This window comes from Carex rostrata, chromosome 16 (assembly GCF_964058835.1).
Source record: "Carex rostrata chromosome 16, lpCarRost1.2, whole genome shotgun sequence".
NCBI classification, from domain to species: Eukaryota; Viridiplantae; Streptophyta; class Magnoliopsida; order Poales; family Cyperaceae; genus Carex; species Carex rostrata.
Genome location: NC_135933.1, coordinates 2,186,936 through 2,199,880, shown reverse-complemented (window position 1 = coordinate 2,199,880; position 12,945 = coordinate 2,186,936). Strand labels below are relative to the sequence as shown.

Genomic DNA, 12,945 nt, shown 5'->3' with positions numbered 1-12,945 from the left:
AATAAAAATTCAAAAACACGAATATACATTTCAGTGGGTTGTAAATTGAATTGAATATATATTTAAGTGGGTTGAAAATTGAATTGAATATATATTTGGATTTTATAATTACCCTATAGGGTAACAAGTACGAAATAGTCATTACCCATACCCTTACCCATTTATTTAACGAAATTTTTTTTTTACCCATACCCATACCCAATAAGCTAACGAAAAAAAAATCTTACCCATACCCGCCTTATCGAATACGATACGGGTCGGGTAAACGGCTAAAAAGGTACCATTGACACCCCTAGAAAGGACCACCATATTCCATTTCTTGTTTAGAACCAATATTTCGCATTTATTTTGTCCTACTAGTGCATGAAAAAGTGTATCTACCCTTAGTGTAAACACAATTGAAGAAATCTTTCTATAGAAAAAGAAAGGCAGATTAATTAATATTCTTTACTCTTGAAAAAATAATTAAATAAAATAAAAGGACCACATATTCCATTTCTTTCTTTTTTATTTTGAGAACCGATATTTCGCATTTATTTTGTCCTACTAGTGCAGGAAAAAGTGTATCTACCCTTACCCTTAGTGTAAACACAATTGAAGAAATATTTCTATAGAAAAAATTAAGCAAGTGAAAGAGAAGGAAAGAAAGAAGTTAAAGAGTAACAAAATTTATAGAACAATATCAATGATAACAATAATCTAATAATTAGTAGTACTAATACTCATAACAATAAAAAATAGTAGGGTTAAAATACATCATTTTTTAGATAGGTACAAAATCACTATTTTTATAAGATTATGGACCATTCAAAACGTGATTTTGTACCTATTTTAAACAAATAATAAAAAATCCAAAATATAAATTTGGTCTCCAAAAACATTTAAATATGAAAATTATATTGAGCAATTCAGAACGATTGTTTGAACTTTGAAATCAGAGAAAAAGACGTGGAGTCTGATTGAAGGACAAAATCAATGGTGAATTTTAATCCTCACTCTATAAATAAAAAAATAATAATAATAATAATAAAATGATGATGATGATGATGATGGCGAGGGTGAGGGTGATAACAATAACAATAACAATAACAATAACAATAACAATAATAATAACAATAATATATGAACAGGATCTTTTATCGTAAGCAAGCTTTGGGCCTTGCAATCCAGTGCGTCAAAAACTGGGCCGAAAACGCAGATTGTTCTTCTCATCCCTGTTTCGCCATGTCATCTTTATTTCTCAATCCGGTCTCCCTACCTTGAAGTCCATGCATCCCTCGTCTCTTTCAAAAGTTAGATCAAATTAAATAAACCACTAACGCTTACTCTTGCAAGACATATTCTGCTATCAATGAATGAAACATGACAACTCAGGTGAACCAACCCACTTCACTTGAAAGTAGTAGACAGAGAATTTGCACGCCCGGTACCTGTTTGTTTTTGGGTCCTAAAAGAACTACTCTTAGCATATAAGTAAAACCAACAGCGAGACATGTAGAATCTTTCTAATTATTCAATATATTTTGATAAGTAAATTGTTGGTTAGATCTGTTTCAATACTGACCTGGATATGAGCGGGCCTCTGTTGGCAGCACGTCTATTGGGTTGACCTTACATCATGAGATTCTTGTTGTCTGCTCGTCATAATTTGAGAATTTGGTATATAAGCAGATACATAACAAGGGATCTCATCAATCTCATCATACCTTCCTCTTCTCTCTTAGTTTTCCAATATCAATAACCAGAAAGAAGCTCTTCCAATTAAGGAACAGTACCAAAAATGGCTAGCCACTCCCGATCCAACAGCTTTCCCTCAAGCTCGCATTCATTTGTGCTCAAGGCGGAAGAAGAGCTCAACAAAGTAAGGGCTTATGTGGGGTCTTCTTACCTCACGTACGAAATAATGCTCGATGCAATCAAGGCAGTCGGGCATGTTTATGAGCGCATCAATGACGTCCTCTGTATGTCTAGCAACCAAAACTGCCTCTCACAATGCCAACAGAGGAGATGGATTGACCAAGAACTTGAAGAGTCTATCAATTTGCTGGACATTTGCAGCACATCAAGAGAGAACTTAGGTTCAATGAAATATTACATCCAAAATCAAGAATCAGCGATTAGAAGGGGTGAATCAAAGGGTACAAAAAGCAGTGTGAGAGACTTGAGCACCCTGGTAAAAAAGGCACGCAAGGATGTTAAGAAGCATAATTCCAGAAAAAGTGAATCTTTGGATGGAGGATCGTTGGCTTGTGCTTCCCTTATAATGGAGGCTAGAGAGCTTACCTTTTCTCTTTTGCAAGCTATGTTTTCCTCTTTCGCTGAACAAACTATCGCGCAAAAGTGTAGCAAGTGGTCCCTAGCCTCCAAATTGCTTCACAAGCATAGTGCAGCATACAAAGGGCAAAAAAATGATGGTGTCCTTGACATTGCTTCTTTGTTATCTAATGTTGAAAGCTTGGATAGCGAACTAGAATGCCTGTTTCGGCATCTTATCCAATGTAGAGTTTCTCTTTTGAATTTATGTACCTTGTAAATTTTGTACATGATCAAATTAATGATTTTTTGCTTCAATACCATTTTTGTGGATCCTTGCTTGAATTTTCATGTCTGCTATGAAACATGTTGAAAAACACGCCTAGAAGTTAATTTTCTTTGTTTGATCAAGTGAAGCTAATGTGAAGGCAAAATAGAATTCTCCATGAATTTAGGATAACGGATAAAGAATTTGAATTAGATATCCTAATGAAGGCCAATTTCATTGTATTTTTATTATGAGTTGGAAGAGAAATTGTAAAGACTTCTAATTGATGGATTGCTCCATAAAATCTAAATTGTTGTCCATTTATTATATTTATGTAGTGCAGAACTAAGAACCACGGGATTAGCGCAGGGGTGCGAGCCCTGTCTCCCCCCATCTCGATTCGGAGAGACGCAAGTTCAACTCTCAAGAATAGCATATAAAAGATTTTTTCCTCTTTCTCCTTTTCTCCATCGTCTGATCCTAATGAAAGAAACAAACAGATCACGCGATGATCGGTTCAGCACACTGATTCGCACAGAAATGGCGAGTAACGAGGCCATGGTCGTGAGTGCAAGCAGCAGCGGAGCTATGCTAATTGGATCCAAGAAGAAGCAGAACACTCGCCGCAAGAACCCCGGCCATTGAGCGCATTGAGAATGATAAGGCTTGCCAGCTAAGATTTAAAGTTACTGTTGGCAAATTGGGCAAAATTCTTCAATGATTTTTTGTTGACTTTGCTCCACAACTTTAGAATTCACAATGTTTTTGCTACGCCAATTGGTATGCTTCAGCAAAAGACGCCAAGGTTTGTTCAAAAAGGCAACTGAGCTCTCTATTCTCTGTGGGTCTCGGACCATTGTAATTGTCTTCTCTGAGGCTGGGAGACCCTATTCTTCTATACACCACCCCTCCAACACTCCTTCCGTCCTCTATCAATACATCTCTTCACCACCGGTATCGGGTCACGTGTCACAACCCGATTAGCTCCCAGATGTCACCATGCAACTGTCCGAACTCAATTCAGTGCTTGCTGCTGAGAAGGCAAAGGAGAAGTCTCTCAAAAAGAAGATTGACGGATTGAGAGAGAGCATATGGGGGCTGATGTGGAAAATCTCTCTTTAGAGGAGCTAAAGGTGATCAAGACTAGACTAAAAGTTATGGCTGCCATGGTAGCCAGGGGAGATTGGCCGATGGTCAGTTCAAGTGATGGTGAAGAGATGGCGGCACGTGATGCCTCTGGCATTTCTGTACCAAACATGGTTACCAGGTCGAAAGAAGGCCATATATGTCAGTGTCATTGAGGAAAGAAATTATTTTGCTGGAAACGCTCGGAGACAAGAATTAGGTGTAGTGTCACAATTGGAAATGATGAATAGAGAAGTGCAAGAAGATAATAATGAGTCTGATGAAATTGATCTAGAGCTCAAGCTCTAAAACGTTAATTATTTATTCCTTTTATTTGAAAATTGGTTTCTGATAAAAAAAAAAAAAGTGTTGGGAGTGTACCCAGACCCTTTAATCAATAAAAAATGTAATATACCACTAATACATATTTGTTATCAAGGAGAATTATCATCATTTTTAAGTTACAACTCTGTTTTATTCAAGACTATCCAAAGAACTATATTCACATATGCTGCAAACATACATATAAAATTTAGGGATAAAGAGAAATAGAGCTCATCCTTTGAAAAAAGTTATCACCATCCTTACCTCGTTTCCAAACCTGTCTCTTTCTCTCTGTCTCTGTCTCTTTAGCCCTAATTCAATGGACGAAACATGACAACTCCCGTGAACCAACTCACTTCACTTGAAAGCTGTAAACAAAGAATTTGCACACCTGCAACCTGTTTGTTTTGTGCCCTAAAAAACTACTCTGTTACCATATATGTAAATAAGTAGACAAGTAGAATCTTTCGAATTATTCAATATATTTTGACAAGTAAACTGTTGGTAGATCTGTTGCATACAGACCTGGATAAGAGAGAGCCTCAGTATTGGCAGCACATGTGAATTGTGTTGACCTTCCTTGATGAGATTCTTGTTGTCTGCTTTTCATAATTAGTGCATTTGGTATATAAGAAGATGCAAGGCAAGGGATCAAATGCCTGGATAGCGAACTAATGTTGAAGGCTTGGATAGCGAACTAGAATGCCTGTTTCGGCATCTTATCCAATGTAGAGTTTATCTGTTGAATTTATGTACATTGTAAATTTTGGACATAATACAAGTATATAGTAAAAAATACTTAAAAAGTTGAATATAAAATGATTTTCTGCTTCAATACCATGTTTGTGGATTCTTGATTGAGTTTTCATTTCTTAGCTGAAACATATGTGAAAAAACACGTTGAGAAAACAATTTTGTATCTCTTAATGCTTGATTGAGTTTTCATATCTCTTGATGAAAAATTTAGGATAACGGACCAAGAATATCCAATAGATCATCTAATAAAGATCAATTCGTTCTATTTTTCACTCACAGTTCGATTTGTCCGTAACGGCTTTTAATTGATGGATTGTGTCACAAAACCTAAATTATTGTATGTATTATTATATTCATGTAGTGCAGAACCAATACACATTTTTTATCAGAGAGAATTATATTTTATTATTTTTAAGTTATAACGCTATTTTATTCAAGACTATTAGAAGAACTATCTCCAAATATGTTGTCAAACACACATCTAAAAATAGAGCTTATCCTTTGATAAAGTTTTCCCAAGATTATCTTGTTTCCAAATCTCTCTTTTTTGAAAAACTTGACAGTGGCTATCAAGTAATTAATTAAACAATTCAAACATCGTTTTACAGTATTGTAATATCATATAGCACAAATACAAAGGAAACAAAAAACAGATTAAACAACAACACAGATGTAACTTTGTTCCGCCATCTCGTCAAATACAAAGTTTCTCTTTTGACCATGTGAAGCTTGTAATTTTCCTTTTCTTTATTATTCGTTATATAAAAATTGTACAGAAGCATATATAACTCATAGTTGTAAGGACCATAGATTAAATATAATTGGTCAGCTTGCTCTTATTTTAATTTACTAAATTAAAAGAGGGTAGATTTATATTGTTTACTCTTGAGAAAATAATAAATAAAATAAAGGCAGTACAATATTCCATTTCTTTTGTAATTTTTAAAACCGATATTTTGCATTTATTTTGTCCTACTAGTGCAGCAAGAAGTGTATGTACCATCTGCCTGTAGGCTGTATTTCAGTATTTATCCTTAGTGTAAGCACAATTGAAGAAATTTTCTAAAGAAAAAAAAAAGTGAAAGAGCATGAAAGAAAAAAAATTAGTAATAATATTTGTAGAATAATAACAATAACAAACATATTCTAATAAGTAGTAGTAACAACAAAATTTGATGTATACCCCTCAAAACGTCCTAATTATGTTTTTTTTTCCTCCAAAAATCATAATACCATATTTACCCTTCTAAATTTCAAAAACTGACAAATGTATTCAATTTATTGAATTTTCTATTAAAATTAATTTTAAATTTACAAAGTACTCATTTTACATTTTATTAAAAAAAAATGTAATCTAGGTAAGAAAAATATTCAGTCTTCTAATTGATCAGAGGATAAATAATTCATTTCTTTACTTGTGACGCATATTCATTGACATTAAGCATATGCTTGTGTATGCATCACAAATAAGAGAATAAAACATTTGTTGTCAAAGCAGACCAATTAAAAGGCTAAATATTTCTCTTAAACATGATACATATTTTTTTTAAAAGGTAAAAATAATTACTTTATAAATTTAAAATTAGTTTTAACAGAAAATTCAATATTTTGGGTAAATTTGTGGGTTTTAAAATTTAGGTAAATATGATATTATGAATTTAGAAGGAGAAATACTTAATTTCAGTGTTTCTAAGGGGTAACATGAAATTCTCCCATAATAAAAAATTAATAAATAAACAAATAATAATAATTTTAATAATAATCATACTCTTAATCGTAATCATAATCATAATCATAATAATATAACAGCAGGATCCCCTCGAGCAACCTTCAGCCAAAAAAATCGAAATTTGTATTGCTACTCTAATTCAAAAAAAATAAAAAAAATAAACCAAAACACTTCAGTTTTGTGGAAAATCGACATTTATCTAGGCCCCACAATACCCCTGCGGCCTCAAAAACTAAGGGCCGTCATATGCCCCTGCGGCCTCAGACTAAGAGCCTCCAAATTGTTCTGCGATCCCATTTTTTTTTTTAAATTTCAATTCTCATTCTTCTGTGATACATACTCCAAAAATTCTTGATATTTGTGTGTCATTTAAAAAAATATATTGATTATAAGAGAAATGGACTCCACTAAAATCATTTTGAATAATGTGCCACGGAATGGTTGTGTGTTATTTAGAAAAAAAAAACAAATGGAGCCGCAGAACGGTTTGGAGGACCCTAGTCTGAGGCTGCAGGAGCATATGGCAGTCTTCAGTTTTTGAAGCTGCAGTGGTATTGTGTGGCCTAAGTATTTTTTCTAATTTCTCATAATATGAGTGATTTGGTTTTTTTTTTTTTATTATGGTACAAATAAAAATTTCGGCAAAAATACAATCCAACGCGTCAAAACAACTATGCCAAAAACGTAGCATGTTCTTCTCATCCCTGTTTCGTCAAGTTATCTTTCTCCTCTCTAGCTACCTCTGTGCACGGTGCATCGATCCCTCATCTCTTTAAAAATTTCAAATCAAATTAAAAAAAAAAACAATCAGATTTGTTGTTGCTAGACATATGCTGCTATCAATGGACGAAACATGACAACTCAGGTGAACCAACCCACTTCCCTTGAAAGCTGTAAACAAATAATTTGCACGCCTGCAACCTGTTTGTTTTGTGTCCTAAGAGAAATACTCTGTTAGCATATAACTAAACCCAGCAACTAGACAAATAGAATCTTTCTAATTATTCAATAGATTTTGATAAGTAAACTGTTGGTTAGATCTGTTGCAAACTTGCAATACTGACCTGGATAAGAGAGAGCCTCTGTTGGTGGCACATGTGTATTGTGTTGACATTACTTCATGAGATTCTTGTTGTCTGCTCATCATAATTTGTGAATTTGGTATATAAGCAGATGCAAGCCAAGGGATCTCATCAAACTCATCATACCTTCCTCTTCTCACTTAGTTTTCCAATATCAATCACCAAAAGAGCCTCTTTCGTTTTACAAACAGTTCCAAAAAAAATGGCTTGTCACTCCCGATCCAACAGCTTGCCCTCAAGGTCACATTCATTTGTGCTCAAGGCGGAAGAAGAGCTCAACAAAGTAAGGGCTTATGTGGGATCTTCTTCCCTCACTTACGAAATAATGCTTGATGCAATCAAGGCAGTCGGGCATGTTTATGAGTGCATCAATGACGTTCTATGCATCTCTAGCAACCAAAACTGCCTATCACAATGGCAACAGAGGAGATGGATCGACCAAGAACTCGAAGAGTCTATCAATTTGCTGGACATTTGCAGCACATCAAGAGAGAACTTGGGTTCAATGAAATGTTACATCCAAAATCAAGAATCAGCAATCAGAAGGGGTGAATCAAAGGGTACAAAAAGCAGTGTGAGAGACTTGACCAACCTGGTAAAGAAGGCATGCAAGGATGTTAAGAGGCATAATTCCAGAAAGAGTAAATCTTTGGATGGAGGATCGTTGGTTTGTGCTTCCCTTATAATGGAGGCTAGAGAGCTTTCCTTTTCTCTTTTGCAAGCTGCTATTTCCTCTCTCGTTGAACAAACTATTGAGGCAAAGTGTAGCAAGTGGTCCTTAGCCTCTAAATTGCTTCACAAACGAAGTGCAGCATTCAAATTAGAAAAAAATGATGGTATCTTTGACATTGCTTCTTTGTTATGTAATGTTGAAGGCTTGGATAGCGGACTAGAATGCCTGTTTCGGCATCTTATCCAATTTAGAGTTTCTCTGTTGAATTTATGTACCTTGTAAATTTTGTACATGATACAAGTGTTTAGTAAAAAAAAATTTGGAGTTGAATTATAAAATGATTTTCTGCTTCAATACCATTTTTGTGGATCCTTAATTGAGTTTTCATTTCTTAGCTGAAACATACTTAACCAAACACGCCGAGAAGACAGTTTTCTTTTTTTTACCCTGTGAAACTTATTTCAAGGCAAAAAATAACTCTTGACAAAAAATTTGGATAATGGACCAAGAATTTCCAATGGATCTCGTAATGAAGATCAATTTTTACCAAGATTTAAAAAAAAAATGAAGATCAACTTATCCTTCTATATTTACAGTTCAAAAAAGAAATTGTAATTACTTCTAATTGATGGATTGTGCCACAATGTTGTATATATTATATTTATGTAGTGTAGGAACCGCTGGCTTAGCGCACTAGTGGTGCAAGCCCCGTTTTCTTAGGAGAGAAACATGTTCAACTTTCGATAATAGCATTTAATTAAAAGATATTGGGGTCCTTTAATCAATAAAAATAATGTAATATAAATAAAACTAATACATATTGCTTGGCAAATACATATTTCCTAGCAAGGAGAGTTATTGTCATTTTAAGTTACAACGCTATTTTATTCAAAACTATACGAAGAACTCTCCTACAATATGTTTCGAAACATACATATAAAATTTAGGGATTAGGAGAAAAAGAGCTTATCCTTTGATAAAATTATTCCCAGGCTTATCTCGTTAATTTCCAAACCTCTCTCTCTCTCTCTCTCTCTGTTTTTTTTTTTTTTCAGAATCGGTAGTATGTACTCCATCGTGTAACGAAATAGTGACAGATCTTGTAGCCTCAAGTCTATAGCTCCGTTTCAGTTGAAGAAAAAAAAAAATTTAGTCTAGTATCCACACGGATGGCATGTTGTAACGTCTGAAGGAGTCACACATTCTACACATAAATTAGAAGATGAGACAAGCAGAATCCTTGTGATTATTTAAGGAATTTAATAACGCAACTGTTTTGTAAAAATGGTTGGAAAAAGAATAAGGGAAATGGCTAAAATGTGTGGGTATCACATGATTATTCAATTAATTTAAGGGAAACGAAAAACAAAATTGCACACCCACTACCGGTTTGTTGTAAAGCTGGAAAGCGCCACTCTGTAAACACATGAATGCTTAAATGAAACAAGCAGTTTGATCGACAAGAAGAATCAAATCTCTATATATATTTTTTTAAATCATCTTGCTGGTAAGAGTTACCTGGCAAGGAGAAGCATCAGTTGGCACCACATGAGTACGTTGTTGACTTTGTTTTATCTGTTGAAGAGTGCCATAGAAGATCTATTGGAGTAAACAAGGAAGGTGGCACAATATCCTGAAGGCACAATATTCTGGTGTGGTGCGCAAGTTTGAAGATCTTAGGAAATATTTGTTACTTTGTTTAATATATTTGTTGTCATGTATTCGTAGATATAGAAGGAATAAATACATAAAGTAATCTAAGAAGGATTAATTACACCTAGGTCATATTGAACTCTATAAAAGAGTCAAGTTTCTTCTCTGTAATGTATTGGAAAAAATATTCAGTGAGAAATAAAGAACAGGGAGGGAAGGGAGATTCTCGGGAGTTTTGTGTTTGAGTTTTCTCTATTATTTTTTATCATGGTATCAGAGCAGTTATGATCTTGGAGCAAACCTTGAAGCTGTTTTGTTTATGTTCCTCTTTTGTTTAGCTGTGTTTGTTTTTCTGTAGATTTTTTTTTTAAGGAAAATTTTTTTTATTTTTTTGAGAAAAGTTAAGTGTCATGGAAAATTTAGCACTAGAAGAAACTACCTCCACTAATACCCTTCTTGAAAAATTAACCCAGATTATGGTGCTGCAACAAAATACGTTGAACCAACTTATTCCCAATACCTCTTCCTCACAACCACATCCTCCTGTCCCCTCTGTTGTATCTCTCACAGATGGGCCATCACAACCTATTTCTGAAAAACTGACTGGTGAAAACTACAGTCTGTGGTCCCAGGTGGTGAGGCTATATGTGAAAGGCCGTGACAAGATGAGGCATCTGACTGGTGACCCGGCTCCACCAGAATCGGATGATCCGGCATACCAAAAGTGGGACATTGACGACTCGGTGGTGAAAGGGTGGCTAATCAACTCGCTGGACCCTAAATTGAGGACCAACTTCATCAGGTACTCAACTGCAACGGAAGTATGGGACGCGATCTCCACGATGTTCTATGATGGCCATGATGAAGTTCAGGTATACAATTTAAATAAGAGGGTATCTCGGCTTAAACAGTAGGGAAGAATGATAGAAGAGTACTATAATGAATTGCAAGGTCTTTGGCAAGAGATTAACTTTCGTTGTCCCAACCCTATGGTTTATGCCGTTGATATTGCAAAATTTAATGAGTTTGTTGAGAAAACCAGGGTCTATACATTTCTAGATGGCTTAGATGATTGGCTAGACAATGTAAGAGCCACAGTTCTGCAAATATCTCCATTTCCTACGGTGGAGCAAGCTTATGCAGTCGTTAGGAGAGAAGCATCCCGACAAGTGGTCATGCTCAGAGGAGAGGGGGAGATAAGGAATTCTATGGCAATGGTACAAAAGGGCTACAAGCAATCCGAGGTAAATTTTGTATCAAATAAAAATTTATCTAAACAAGAGAAGGCACGTTTGAAGTGTATTAGTTGTGGTATGACTGGGCATCTAAAAGAAGGGTGTTATAAAATTATTGGGTATCCTCAGACCGTATCAGGCAGGGGGATCAAAACTGGGTCACAACACCTCCGGCAAGCCATACCTGGAGCAATTCAGATGGGCCGCCTGCTTCAGGTCGGGCTAGTCATGCATCAACCTCCACTTCTGGACCGGGCCAGGCACAGTTAATTCAGTCTACGGATCTGAATTCAACTGGATCTAATGCAAATGTAAGAGGTAAAGGAATAAGCCAAGGTATGTGTTTAGTTTCTAAAGCTGATTTGAACGATTGGGTTATTGATTCCGGGGCAACTGATCATATGACCTTTTCAAGGAAAGATTTGAGCAATATAAGAGAACCCAGTAGAAATGGGATATTGAATGCAAATGGGGTTTCATCCCAGGTAGAAAGCACGGGGGATGTACATGTTTCAAATACTTTAACTCTTGACAATACTCTTCTTGTACCATCTCTGTCAACCAAGCTACTTTCTGTGGGACAAATCACTGAAGAATTGAATTGTGTAGTTCTTATGTTTCCAAATTTCTGTATTTTTCAGGATATCCTCACGAAGGAGATCATTGGCCGTGGTATTAAGAGAGGTCGTTTGTATCATTTAGAGGAATTGAAGACTGGAAAAGCAAACATCATTGTTGGTAGTCCTAATGCCGAAAAACAGATCTGGACTTGGCATCGGCGGTTAGGACACCCTTCTTTTAGTTATATGAGAAACTTGTTACCCTCTTTATTTTCGGGTTTAGATATCTCTGATTTTGTATGTCAAACTTGCATAAAAGCAAAGAGTCACCGTGTATCCTATCAAAGTAGTAATAATAAAAGTAGTACTCCATTTGATTTAATCCATTCTGATGTTTGGGGACCATCCCCGATAAACTCAATTCGTGGGTATAGGTGGTTTGTCTTGTTTATTGATGATTGTACAAGAATGACGTGGGTGTATCTATTAAAAAGAAAGGATGAGGTAGCCGAGGTATTTAAGAGTTTTTATACCATGGTACAAAATCAGTTCGGCAAAGGAATTAAATTCTTTAGAAGTGATAATGGAGGTGAATTTTTGAATCAAATACTGAGAGAATTTTTTATTAACAAGGGGATAATTCATGAAACCACCTGTGTTGGAACACCACAACAAAACGGGGTAGCTGAGAGGAAAAATAGACATATCTTGGAAACTGCGAGGTCTCTGCTTTTTGAATATAGAGTGCCACAAATTTTTTGGGATTGTGCTGTTACTATGGCTGTCTACATGATTAACCGTTTGCCAACTAAAGCCAATAATTTTCACACTCCACTAAACACACTTAGAAAATTTGTCTCAATACCTTCCGTCTTAAACCTATCTCCAAAAATATTTGGGTGTGTTGCCTATGTCCATGTCCAAAAACACCACAGAACAAAAATTGAACCTAATGCTAAAAGGTGTGTCTTGTTGGGATTTGGTTTAAATCAAAAGGGGTACAAGTGTTATGACCCGGTTGAGAAAAAATGGTATGTCACCATGGACGTGACATTTGTTGAGAATGAACCATATTTTACCACATATTCTTCTCAGGGGGAGAATGAAAGAGACAATGAGAATGAATATTTGTGGTTAAATGAAACAAGCCCAATCGAATTTCCTAAAATTTCTGACCACCGTAACCAAAATGAAACAAGCCCAATCAAATTTCCTAAAATTTCTGACCACCGAAACCAAAATGAAACAAGCCCAATCGAATTTTCTGAATTTTCTAACCACCAAAAC

The 12,945-nt window shown here is 35.4% G+C and overlaps 2 protein-coding genes across 2 annotated transcripts; both read left to right on the top strand.

Annotated features, from left to right (window-relative positions):
* The first annotated feature begins 1,713 nt into the window (after window positions 1-1,713).
* LOC144567655 (uncharacterized) lies at window positions 1,714-3,166 on the top strand. The gene is made up of 2 exons (XM_078317822.1): window positions 1,714-2,529; window positions 2,860-3,166. The coding sequence occupies exons 1-2, from the start codon at window positions 1,781-1,783 to the stop codon at window positions 3,164-3,166; spliced, it is 1,056 nt and encodes a 351-aa protein (XP_078173948.1). The 5' UTR covers window positions 1,714-1,780.
* A 4,358-nt stretch (window positions 3,167-7,524) lies between these two features.
* On the top strand, window positions 7,525-8,492 carry LOC144567801 (uncharacterized). Its single transcript, XM_078317983.1, has one exon. It carries the CDS (start codon window positions 7,629-7,631, stop codon window positions 8,490-8,492), a length of 864 nt encoding a protein of 287 aa, XP_078174109.1. The 5' UTR covers window positions 7,525-7,628.
* Window positions 8,493-12,945: the final 4,453 nt, after the last annotated feature.